General features: G+C 37.4%; 1 protein-coding gene across 1 annotated transcript; it reads left to right on the plus strand.

Annotated features, from left to right (window-relative positions):
• The first annotated feature begins 671 nt into the window (after window positions 1–671).
• On the plus strand, window positions 672–9,194 carry LOC141443999 (probable methylmalonate-semialdehyde/malonate-semialdehyde dehydrogenase [acylating], mitochondrial). Its single transcript, XM_074109451.1, has 8 exons — window positions 672–779; window positions 1,975–2,081; window positions 3,216–3,329; window positions 3,832–3,998; window positions 4,797–4,917; window positions 5,532–5,681; window positions 7,129–7,269; window positions 8,475–9,194. Exons 1-8 carry the CDS (start codon window positions 754–756, stop codon window positions 8,957–8,959), a joined length of 1,311 nt encoding a protein of 436 aa, XP_073965552.1. The 5' UTR covers window positions 672–753; the 3' UTR covers window positions 8,960–9,194.
• The last annotated feature ends 2,734 nt before the right edge of the window (window positions 9,195–11,928 follow it).

Raw genomic sequence — 11,928 nt, forward strand, 5'->3', positions numbered from 1 at the left:
TGTGGCAGATATTAATGCTGTGTGACTGTACCCAGCGTCCCAGCAGCAGTCAAACGTTACATAGGCTGAGATGATGAGATCATGATGATGATGATGATTTATAACATTATGTATGAGGTTATAACTCCTAATGTCTGTCTAAAATGTTTGCAAGTGAAAAGTAAAATGAATACTTAAATGTGACTGAAATTAGTAATTACCTACCTTATTTCTAGGCTATCTGTAGGCGTATATTTACTCGAGATATAAATTTATTACAGAACATTCTTAAAAGGGTTGGCATTTGGCATAGTAAATTAATCCCCTTTTGTCATTTTAAATTATTATCAGTATTTTGCCAAATCTGGGAAAGATAACAACTCCATTGCTCATATCTAATAACTATGTAGATAACTTTATCTCAGTTTGCATAATAATTTCGAGATTGCAAAGCTCATAACTTGGTCAATAAACAACATGTTTATAGAAGATTTATTTTACATTATGTAGGTAGGTAGGTACTGTAAACCTTTCCTGATACTGCTTTGACAGTTTCAAAATAGTTTAAAATGTATACTGTCAATATAAGAAAATAGAAAATGTATTTTGTCAAAACTCGTAGAATAGACGAAAAGAAAATCGAATCAAATTGGTTAAAATTGTACTGACTTCGGTATACTTTATTTCAGGGTACCAGAAACTACAAAAGAAGAATTAGATACTGCTTTGGCTGCAGCCAAGAAGGCTTACAAGTCATGGAGCCAAAGTACTATTATGACTCGCCAGCAGCTGATGTTCAAGTATGTTTTCGTTGTGTTTGTTGTTTGGAAACAGGTATCCGAACCCTGCCGTCGCTTTATGTTTTTGAAATAATCATGTATGTAAGGAAGGACATATGTGATTTTCCCACTAACGTCGATAAGCCAAAGGCTACTAGAAACACAGGGAAGCTTAAAGTTCCATCTTACAGACTGGCTAAAACCAAAAAGTCGTTTCTGGGAAATTGCATACGTTTTTATAATAAAATTCCAAAAAATATTATAAATGAAACGGATACAAAATTCAGATCTATTGTCAAGAAGACATTAATATCAAAGGCGTATTATAAAGTTAATGATTATATCATGGACAGGGATATTTGGAAATAATTCCGATCCGCATTAGCGATCCCTTCAAATAGCGAACCTACTGTGTTAAAAATGAAGTTGTGTTAAATACTTGTGATGTATCCATATCATTTAATAATATTTAATAAATAATAATGTTGTTTCTTGCCGGATTCTTCTCAGCAGAGGTTTTTCCGAACCGGTGGTAGATTTTTTTTTTGACATTCATAAGTGCTTGTTATAGCCTAAATTGAATAAAGATATTTTGACTTTGACTTTGACTTTGACTTTGTTAAAAAACTTCAGAGCATGGTCAAAAAATAAAACACCAGTCATACATTCAGCCTTGATACTTTCCTAGAATTTTAGCGGCTGATCTAACGGTAACGAAAGAGTGTCTTTTTTGGTTTACGGTCATAATAAGAATATTGTTTTTACAAGCCAAAAGAGAGTATGTGTTTTAACTGTATGTACAGTCGAGTTCATAAACTTGTGAGCAAAAATTTTATCAAAAAAATATCTGAACACTTTATATCTTAGTTGTACCTACAAGATTGGACTCTATGAACGTTCACAGTTCAGATGAATAAAATTTTGGTATAATATGTTATAAGTTAGCAAGAAAGCCCCTATAGCAACGAGTTCTAAAGCATTTTAGTGGTCCTTTCGCTTTAATATGCTTACTGTCTTGTCTGAAAACGATTGTACCTAGGTATGTACTTTTATTTGACGATCAGTAAAAGTGGTAGTCGGAAATCAGAGCCTGTAGTAGTTTTGGCGCAACAAAATCTCTCGAACGCGTCTGCGTTCACCTTCCATATTCATATAAAGTTATAGTATAGCCAAATAATGTTTTAAGTTAAGAAAACGATCAAATTATTGTCTTCAGATTCGCGCGGCTATTGCGCGAAAACCACAGCAAACTGGCGGCAAAGATCACAGAAGAACAGGGAAAGACCATCGCCGATGCCGAAGGAGACGTGCTCCGCGGGATTCGTAAGTTATTCTGTAACTTAAAAAACTGTTTAGTTTTTTTGTACAGCTACCAAATCGAATTACTGGACTCATTCTCAAAAGATACACCGGTTTGAGGCTCTTGGCCATTATGCTAAATTCTTAAACATATATAATTAGTCCATCAGTTAAAATAAAAATAAAATACCGGACATGTCTTTATTCTTTTGTCAATTACCTAAACAATAAAGTATTTTTTTAACAAAAAAATAAAACCGACTCCAAATTATTTTACACTTTTTTGATATTTTATGTGAAAAAGGTAGATTAAAAGTATAACTCATACATATTTAGAATGGGCTAATTATTAGCTTTCATTTGATACCCATATTGTTACAATACATTTTTTTTTCATTCTTCCGCCATGTTTTTTTTCGCAGACGCCATATTGAAATATTATGTAGCCTATGTCACTCCGACAGTTATAACGATTCCAATGATACCTCATATGTCAAAATTCGTCTAGCCGTTTAGGCTACAGCGAGGACCAAAGAAATGGACATACATACCCACTTACATACATACATACATACGTTCGAAAAATATAACCCTCCTTCGGGCAGTCGAGTAAAAAACATATAGCCGGTTAAAGTTCCGTGTGACTCCAGTAGAAGAGCGGCGAGTGTGTTCTGTTCATTGCGTGGCTGAGACGCTCGCCGTACATTACATTACCCGGCACACGCAATGATCTATGCTATGATATCTGGAGGTCTATGAGGAGGCCTATGTCCAACAGTGGACGTCCTACGGCTGAGATGATGATGATGACATGCAATGATCTAAGAAATAGTCGCCGCGCCGCTGCCAGCTGGCGTCCATAGTCCATAGGCCTTATTGTCTGACGTACTTGGAATCACAATCGTTTTCACCACTTCTTTCTGTCACTAGAATGAGAAGATCAATGAACATTCCGTAACTTCGGCAGACTTCACTGGCCTTGGCTAAATATCATTTAAGGGCTGTTTCACCACCCATTGATTAATTTTATTTGAGTGATAAATAAATGTGATGCCGTCTATTGGAACAAAACAAACAGAGACCGTCAAATACATTTAATCAATGGATGGTGAAACAGGGGGTTAGACTAGCTGATTGAACTGCGGTTTTTCTGTACAGAGCTGGTCGAGCACTGCTGCAGCATCACCAGCCTTCAGCTCGGTGATTGTATCCAGAACATCGCCAAGGATATGGACACGCATAGCTACAAGGTGCCTCTGGGCGTCGTTGGCGGTAAGTCCATATATCACAACAGTTTGGAATGATTCATGGTTAGTTATAATAATTTAGTCTAATGTCAATACGTATCTTTGACGAGGTAGATCTCGATTACTTTTATTATCTTTGGAGTCTATGTGGTTATGATGCATTCCACTATGTCGAAGTATCGGAAGCTCATTAAAGGTAACAAAGCGTTATATATCTCGTCGATAATGTACCTGTGTAAAGACAATATCTAAATGTATAAATAAAAATGAATCGCTGAAATATATGTACACGCATAACTTCCGCACGATGCATGGCACCAAATTGGATACTTATTTTTTTTGTTATGCTCGTTATTGTCAGGACAAGTTTAAAGTTTAATAATGAAAAACTTACTGAGGGAGAACATTCTATGATGGGTCAGGTCAGGAACCAAATGGTTCGCTCGTACCTATACACACATACATACTCGTAGCTGATTTTTCTAATGTTTTCACTTCAATTACTTAAATTGTGATTTTATTCCCAGGAGTGGCAGCTTTCAACTTCCCCGTGATGATTCCCCTGTGGATGTTCCCGCCGGCGATCGTGACTGGCAACACTTGCCTCATCAAACCCTCGGAACAGGACCCCGGCGCCACCGTCATGATGATGGAACTGCTGCAGGAGGCCGGGGCGCCGCCCGGTGTCGTCAACGTTAGTACACCTACAGATAATAAATAAATAAATATCATGGGACATTTGACATCAATTGACCTAGTCCCAAAGTAAGAAAAACTATCTACTAACTATTATGGGTACTAGGCAACGGATAAACATACTTAAATACATATTAAACAACCAAGACTCGAGAGCAAACATTCGTATTTTGTCATACAGACATCTTCCCGACTGGGGTTCGAACCCGGGACCTCAAGCTTTGTAGTCAGGTACTCTAACCACTGGGCTATCCGGTCGTCAACCTATTATGTCATGCATAATGGTTTTCCATCGTACTTTGTATTTATCATACTCTATCTAGCTTCCATACCCATTGTACAGCTGTTTTGACATTTGACACAAAATAATAAAGTTCCATATTAATGGATATGAAATGTTTGCTCATTTAATACGATAATTGATTGACACTTTGGGTGCCGTCTTATTCAGATCGAGATACGAATTTTGCCGATGGAAATACATTTCAATATATCGGTAGTTGTACAATCAATCATCCCGGATTGATGAAGACTGGTTCAATTCTCGGTTACAGCATTTGTTTTCTTAATTTTTTTGTGTGTTTAGTTATAGGATATTTAAATTAAACGATAAAATAGAGACAGCATCACAGATATCTGTCACATAAAATGACAGGAACTTGACAGAGAGCGTAAAACAGACTCCAAAACCCTATTTCACCACATGTTGGTTTTGTTTAGTTTTTTCCGATGAAACAGACCACATCAGATTTATCTATCACGTGAAGCAGGTCCTAAATCTTAGTGTATTTCCTAGGTGGTGCACGGAACCCACGACACAGTGAACTTCTTCTGCGACCACCCAGACATCAAGGCCGTGTCGTTCGTTGGCGGAGACGCCGCCGGCCAACACATCTACACCCGCGCTTCAGCTGCTGGTAAGTCTAAATGCACTACGTCAAAGGCGTGACTACATCTAGAGTCTAGAGCAAGAGCCCGCGACGGCCAGACCTTCGTTATTTTATAAATAGCTGTTTTTTTTAGTAAGAACGATCCTCAACTATGAAATTTACCCAAATATATTGCGCAACAGGCACCGATTATTTAAAATATTAGAAACTTGCTGATATTTTTTGTCAGGCGTCTAATAAAATATAGTGTCTAGCAACGAAGGAAGTGATTTCTAATATAATTCCGAATAAAATATAGAAAAATGAGTTTTATACCATAACGGATTTGAGGCAATTTTATACATCTTTACTAACTGTTACAAACTTGCCAAATTCTATAGTTGGGGATCGTTTTTACCTGTGTTAGGAACATATTATATAAAAAAAAAACTTTTAAATTTTGTCATACATATAATGAAGGTCTGGCCGTTGCAAGCCAAGCAGCTGTTGCAGCCGTTGTAGGCTGGTCCAATCGTACCTAAATCAAAACCCAATGTTTTACTGAACCCAACCAGGGGGTTCAGTCAAACTAATCCAACCATTTGCTGAAATATTGACAATAGCTTGTATTGTACAGACTTGTATTTTTATTTATGTGACAGGAAAGCGCGTTCAAAGCAACATGGGCGCGAAGAACCACGGCGTGATAATGCCGGACGCGAACAAAGAACACACACTCAACCAGCTCGCGGGGGCCGCTTTTGGAGCCGCGGGGCAACGCTGCATGGCTCTCAGCACCGCTGTCTTCGTCGGTACGTACTTCAGACACGTGTATGCGTAGTGTAGCCACACCTTCATATATAATCGTGTAGCGTAAGACTTCAGTAATAAATCTAGACACGCGGCAGCGTGTCAAGCCAAGCTCATCATTATATTACACGAGCCCGATGATTCCATAACTCCTATTGGCTCTGTGCATGACATTAGCGCCACCTAGCGTCCGCAACTTTTTTGGCTCTCTCTGATGCTCTGACGTTTTGAAATTTCATCGCGACATTGTGACAAAAATCAAACTTATATCGTATTAATTTATAATACAAAATTACTGTGATACCATGATTTGGGTGGACAAAAGGTTGTGAATTCATTTTTGGTAATTAAAATTAAATGAGGTAAGTAATATTTATTCAAACTGTGTTTTATTTTCGTTATGTCAGGGCTTGTTTACTTCATGTATAGTTGTACTTTTACTGTAAAACGAAAAAATAAAGCTATCTAATTGGTTTCTTTGAATAATAGTAAAATTATATAATTGTTCTTATATCGCTAGTAATAAATTAAATATCGTTTTCAGATCAAAATTACTATCATTTTGAAGACCGGTTTTGTGAGTATCACTCAATATAAAATTTCAACCACAAACCGTTTCATAAGGAAAATTGTTGCTGGACATGTCCGAGATGTAGAGGAATTAAGAAAAAAGCAGGGACAGTGTTCAATAATTCAAGTTCGCATCATAACACAAACATCTATTACTAAAATTAAGTAGTTAAAGTCTATACAAATTGCTTTGTTAATGACAGATTCATATGAGTATGACAGGTGACAGAGCCAGAACTATTTCTACTTTTGGCCACCATGAGCGCTGCGATAGATTTCATCACCCCCACCTAGTACTTCGCACCCTCCCAATATCCTTACATACACACTGGTGTATCGTATCTATGATTAGGATTGGCTGATTTCAGTGATTAGGATTGGATTTGCTTCCAACTCCACCCACTGCCAGTGTCCAATATTGCTAGTTTGTTTTGAACCGACTTCAAGAAAGGACGAGTTTCTATCTTCGACTGTATGTATATTTTTTTATGTAAGTTCACCGAGTACTCCGTCAATTGTGGACAAATTTTCATAATTCATTTTTCGTTTTAAAGGTCAGATGATGAGATCCTAGGGAAATCGAGGGCAACCCTCAAATTTTATGAGCACACTCCTTTATTGAAGTCGGCTTAAATCAAACAGCTACATTCAAAACTTAGCTTTCTATATTTTATAGCAGAAAATGCCTTTACACAGCTGGCAACTTAAAAACAGGTATCGAGTGTACTTAACTGTTAGCAAATCCAATCCTAATGTTCATTGTAGTGTTTACTGCTGTGCAAATACCTCCTCTCCCCAGACACAACAATTTCCCTATCATGTTAACCTTTTAAAATCAGCCCTCAACTTTAGCTAATCCTTCTGCTCTTTTTTTCATAGGCGAGGCAAAGGATTGGATCCCTGATTTGGTTCAGCGCGCATCCGCACTTAAGGTGAATGCCGGTCATGTGCCCGGCACCGACGTGGGACCCGTCATCTCGCCCAGAGCCAAGGACCGCATCCTCAGGCTTGTCGAGTCTGGTAAGTCAACGGCCCTTTAGTGTAGCTGCACCGGTAATATAATGGAGCCTGTCTTGAAGGCGTTGAACGCACCCCGATTCTCAGTAAAGACCCGTATTCATCGTAAACATTTGTTGAGCAACAGTATCGCGGGCATCAATGCGTGTTGAGTTGATCACTGCATGTTGCCGTTCAAAAACTCTGCATTGCAAACAGTAAGTTTGTTTACCATGAATATGGGGCTTAAAGATGTTAAGGCTGTGAGGCTCGCTATTTATTCATAGAGTTTTGATGTTAGTCCTACTTCCTACTTATATTATAGTTGCGGATGTTTGTGTGTGTGTGTGTAAACAAGGGGAACCGTTAAGAACAACTGACCAAAATTTCAAGACTGCAAAGGCAGCGGTAGCATTTTCAAGTTTTATCCCTATCCTGTGGGAATATCGGGATAAAAAGTAACCTATATGTTATTCCAGACGTCCAGCTATCTATGTACCAAATTTCATCTAAATGCGTCCATCCGTTTTAGCGTGAAGGAGTAACAAACATGGTTCCCCTTGTTTACGCATATTTTTTATGGCATAATTCTATTTTGCATAATCTGTTTACGCATAATAGTATTTATGCCGAAACTATTACCGCATAATAATTTACGCAGAATTCTCTTACGCATAACCAATGTAAGCCGAATCACAGAATAAGTAATAGTACAAGTACAGAAGGTTCTCTCTTTTGATGTTGACGAAAGCCGCCATTTTATATGCCTACGTAATTTTTATTAGCAAAATCACCGCGCACCACCAAGCAACATTGAACTCTAGTGCTGCGTATACTCTAGTCGGCGTATACAGAATTATGCCGAACTAAATTTTGGCAAATTTAAGATTCGGCGTAAATAAATTATTCGAAACCTGTTATGCGTAATAAGTTTCGGACATTAAAAAGTATGCCAAATAGATGTCACCCGTTCTTAACACAACCTCAATGAAGGCCACGATAGATATATAATTTTGGGAATTCCCAGGGGAATTTTGTAAAATCCGGGAATTTCAATTGTAACTACCAGATCGAATAGTTTACGCGTGCGAATCTGCGGGTAAACTCAAGTACCTATTCAATAAAAAGCAAATAAACATGTTGCATGTTTGTGAATCAAGTTTTGACTGGCCCGACGCTGATATTAGTTTTAATTATGCATATCTCAAATAACACTTTATTGTTAACAGGAGTTAAGGAAGGCGCCAAGTTGGTTCTTGACGGACGCAACGTCAAAGTCCAAGGTTTCGAGAAGGGCAACTTCGTGGGCCCGACCATCCTGACCGATGTTCAACCCAACATGGAATGCTACAAGGAAGAAATCTTCGGCCCCGTCCTCGTCTGCCTCTTCGTCGACACACTAGACGAAGCCATCCAAATGATCAACAACAACCCTTACGGAAACGGCACAGCTATCTTCACCACCAACGGGGCGACCGCGCGTAAATTCTCCTCAGAAATCGACGTTGGCCAAGTCGGTGTAAATGTACCAATTCCTGTACCACTATCTATGTTCTCTTTCACTGGTACACGTGGCAGCTTCCTCGGTACCAACCACTTCTGCGGCAAACAGGGGCTTGACTTTTATACCGAACTCAAAACGGTAGTCTCCTATTGGAGGCAGAGCGATGTATCTCACACGAAAGCCGCTGTCTCCATGCCTACCCAACAGTAAAGTTAAATCAAGTATACGTACCTACGTAAAAAAAGTTTTTATTTATTTTTGTAATGTTAGATGTAAGAAAATTTATTCCATCGGTCTTCCAATGTCTTTTCATTATAATATCTTATATTTTTTTATTTTGTATTGTTGTTTACATCAGATGAAACTGTTTTCACTAGTTATTAAGCGCACTTATGTATTTGATCCATAAAAGTACCTATATAAAAATAAAAATAATTGTCTTGTACTTTAGTCTTTATTCGATCTCCCATAAAATTAAGTGGTAGGTACAGTCGAGGAAACTGAATCAGGTACGGTCAGTTCCGTAACTTAGTATCCACTTTTTCATACTAGTTGTATGGAATAGTGGATACTTATGTTAGGGCACCGCACCGATTGTACCAGGAGGGAACCTTTCCATAATAAATTTCGTTATGATTTCTTAGGAAGATGTATGGGACATCAACATGACATTAGTAGCACAAAGTTTCCACTCCATGCTGCTGGTAATGCAGCTAAACACTCAAAAATATTTAAACATTGTTCAAGCTCAAATTGGTTCTGTTTCTAGTTATATATATTCATGTGTACCACTGACTCTACTAAGCTCAGTAATATTATTGCAAATGCAGAGTCTTCTGTGGGAGGAACACGTACAGTCAAGGACATAAATATCTATACAACCAATGGCATACAGGTGATATTAATTAATTAGTAATATGGCAGATAATTTTGGCGTCTTGGTAACCTACATTGTTGCAGGCGCTTTTAAAATATGTAGCTTGAAATATGTTTAGTGTTCAAGAAAATATTTTTCGCTTCTCATGCTCGTAAAGTTTCGTCCCTTTCGAACCCAGCCGATACGATTGTGCGGGTTAATTACATTTGAATTTGACATTGATATTACATAAGGTCCACTGTCATAACTCTTACAATTGAATTTTGAACTTGACATGGATTTTACTTAGTCCATTGCCGTAACTCTTCATACCCGGCTGGGTTCGAAAGGGCTATGCTGGATCTGGGCGATATAAAATGACTTTATGCTCTAGTGCATAAAGTAAAATCTTCGTCTAAGACCAAGGTAATCAGGTGTCAACAGCCGCAAACCAAAAAGTTTATATTTTTTTAAATAATTTTTATTTTATGTAAAACTAAATGTCAATCAAATCAATCAAAATAAATCAATAAAACTAAAAAAATATAATTATATCATAGAGAAATGCATGAAAAATAAAAGGTACCTAGTTAGTGAACAATGAGGGTTTTCACAGAGGCGAAATATCGCTAGATGGCGTTAGTATCCGTTTGACGTTTGTGTGCGATTGGCTCATTTAGTTATTTAACCAATCACGAGCAAAAACGTCAAGCGGACCTCACGATACTAACGCCATCTAGCGATATTTCGCCTCTGTGAAAACCTCCATTGCTTCCACAGTTGCATATGTAATCTACTATTAATCAATCTCCATCTATCATCTAAACTACATACACTATACTTAGCAAAATTTTAAGTAAATTCAACCACTGGATGTTGTGTGAAAATGTTATGTATGTAGGTACTGAACTAAATAAACAGACCCACAATGCAATGCAATGTAGGTGCGCCTAAATGTGTAGTTAAATAAATAAGTACTTGTATTTTTTTTTTGTTAATATAGTAGATACCTACCTACCGTAATGTCCGTAATGTGAAATGAATGTCGAGTAATTTTATTGATAGTCCCTTCACAAAAAATAAATAAGCACCTACCAACAATAACATTCATACTTATAATTACAATAGCGAAGTGCACCTATTGGCATGCATGAATATAATTTATTCTAAATATGTTCTTTGTACAAATAAAACTGTGTTCTAAGCATTCATTTTACGTGATTGAACAATGCACTTCGTTTCCGCTTTTCAACGGTTTGCGTTTACGTTCGCCAGTCAGTCTTCGCATCTTCGTCGCTAAACTCGTATCAAGAAGTGGAGTGTACCATAAGTTCCATAACAAAACACACTTTGTCGCTTGACGTGTATTTTCTAATTTATAATATTTTTCAGTGTGTCATAGTCATAACTTAATTAATTCATTTTTTTTTAATTTTTTCATTAATTTATCCAGATTTTGTGTCATTTTATTCGCAATAGCAAATCTTGCAATCGGCTCCTTATCAAATCATATAGCAACATTGAAACACAAAGCAAGCCAAGCATCAACCAACGTCAATTGACAGGACAACCGAAATTAACTTTGAAATCGAAAGGAAACAATAGTTGCGTTGTTGTGTAAACAGGCCGAATTGTTTGATACTTTCGGCGTTAGGATGCCAAAGCTATGAGGGAATTAGTGACATCATATTATGACAACCGCAATACAAACATCCCGGGTCTCCGATTACTTTGAACTCTGTTTTCGCGAAACAAACACGCATCGCCATGTATCGTTACGTGAATTTAATTATATTTCTTTTATTTGTCGCGAGTTGTTTTTGTGTTACACCACAGTGTAGAAATGAAAGAGGAGAGCCCGTTGATTGGTAAGTAATCTTAATTTATTAATCTTATAGTGTTTTAGCAAAGTTTTATGTTACAATCCTTTGTCTGTAGACGAAGTCCTTTGTACTTTGAAATTGATTGCTGCAAAGTGTATCAATCAGTAAATGAATGACGCGCACGCGCACGGTAGGTATAATACTTTTCGGATAGCTTGGGCAAGGTGACACATGTCATTAAGCTATTAATGGGTTGTGACAATGTTAATTCGAATCGATTTATTGCGATTCTCGATTAAATATGCTAAGGGTGTGTAATCAATTTTATTAGTGATAGTTTATATTTTGCCTGCGGCTTCGCCCGCGTAGCAAGTGTTTTTGCTTGTCTATCGGTGTGTCACCGTACCCAAGCTATCCAAAAAGTAGTAACTTTATTGCAGTAGTGCAGTGTCTATTTTAATTTAATCCCAAGATTAGTCCCAGTCCAAGCAAGCTAGGTA

Source organism: Choristoneura fumiferana, chromosome 28 (assembly GCF_025370935.1).
Source record: "Choristoneura fumiferana chromosome 28, NRCan_CFum_1, whole genome shotgun sequence".
NCBI classification, from domain to species: domain Eukaryota; kingdom Metazoa; phylum Arthropoda; class Insecta; order Lepidoptera; family Tortricidae; genus Choristoneura; species Choristoneura fumiferana.

Bases quoted from the DNA above. Each gene is read 5' to 3' on its own strand.
- LOC141443999 (XM_074109451.1), top strand. From the start codon at position 754: ATGACTCGCCAGCAGCTGATGTTCAA. The intron at 3,330-3,831 runs GTAAGTCCATAT...TTTTATTCCCAG, and splicing joins GCCTCTGGGCGTCGTTGGCG to GAGTGGCAGCTTTCAACTTC. The intron at 5,682-7,128 runs GTACGTACTTCA...TTTTTTTCATAG, and splicing joins CAGCACCGCTGTCTTCGTCG to GCGAGGCAAAGGATTGGATC.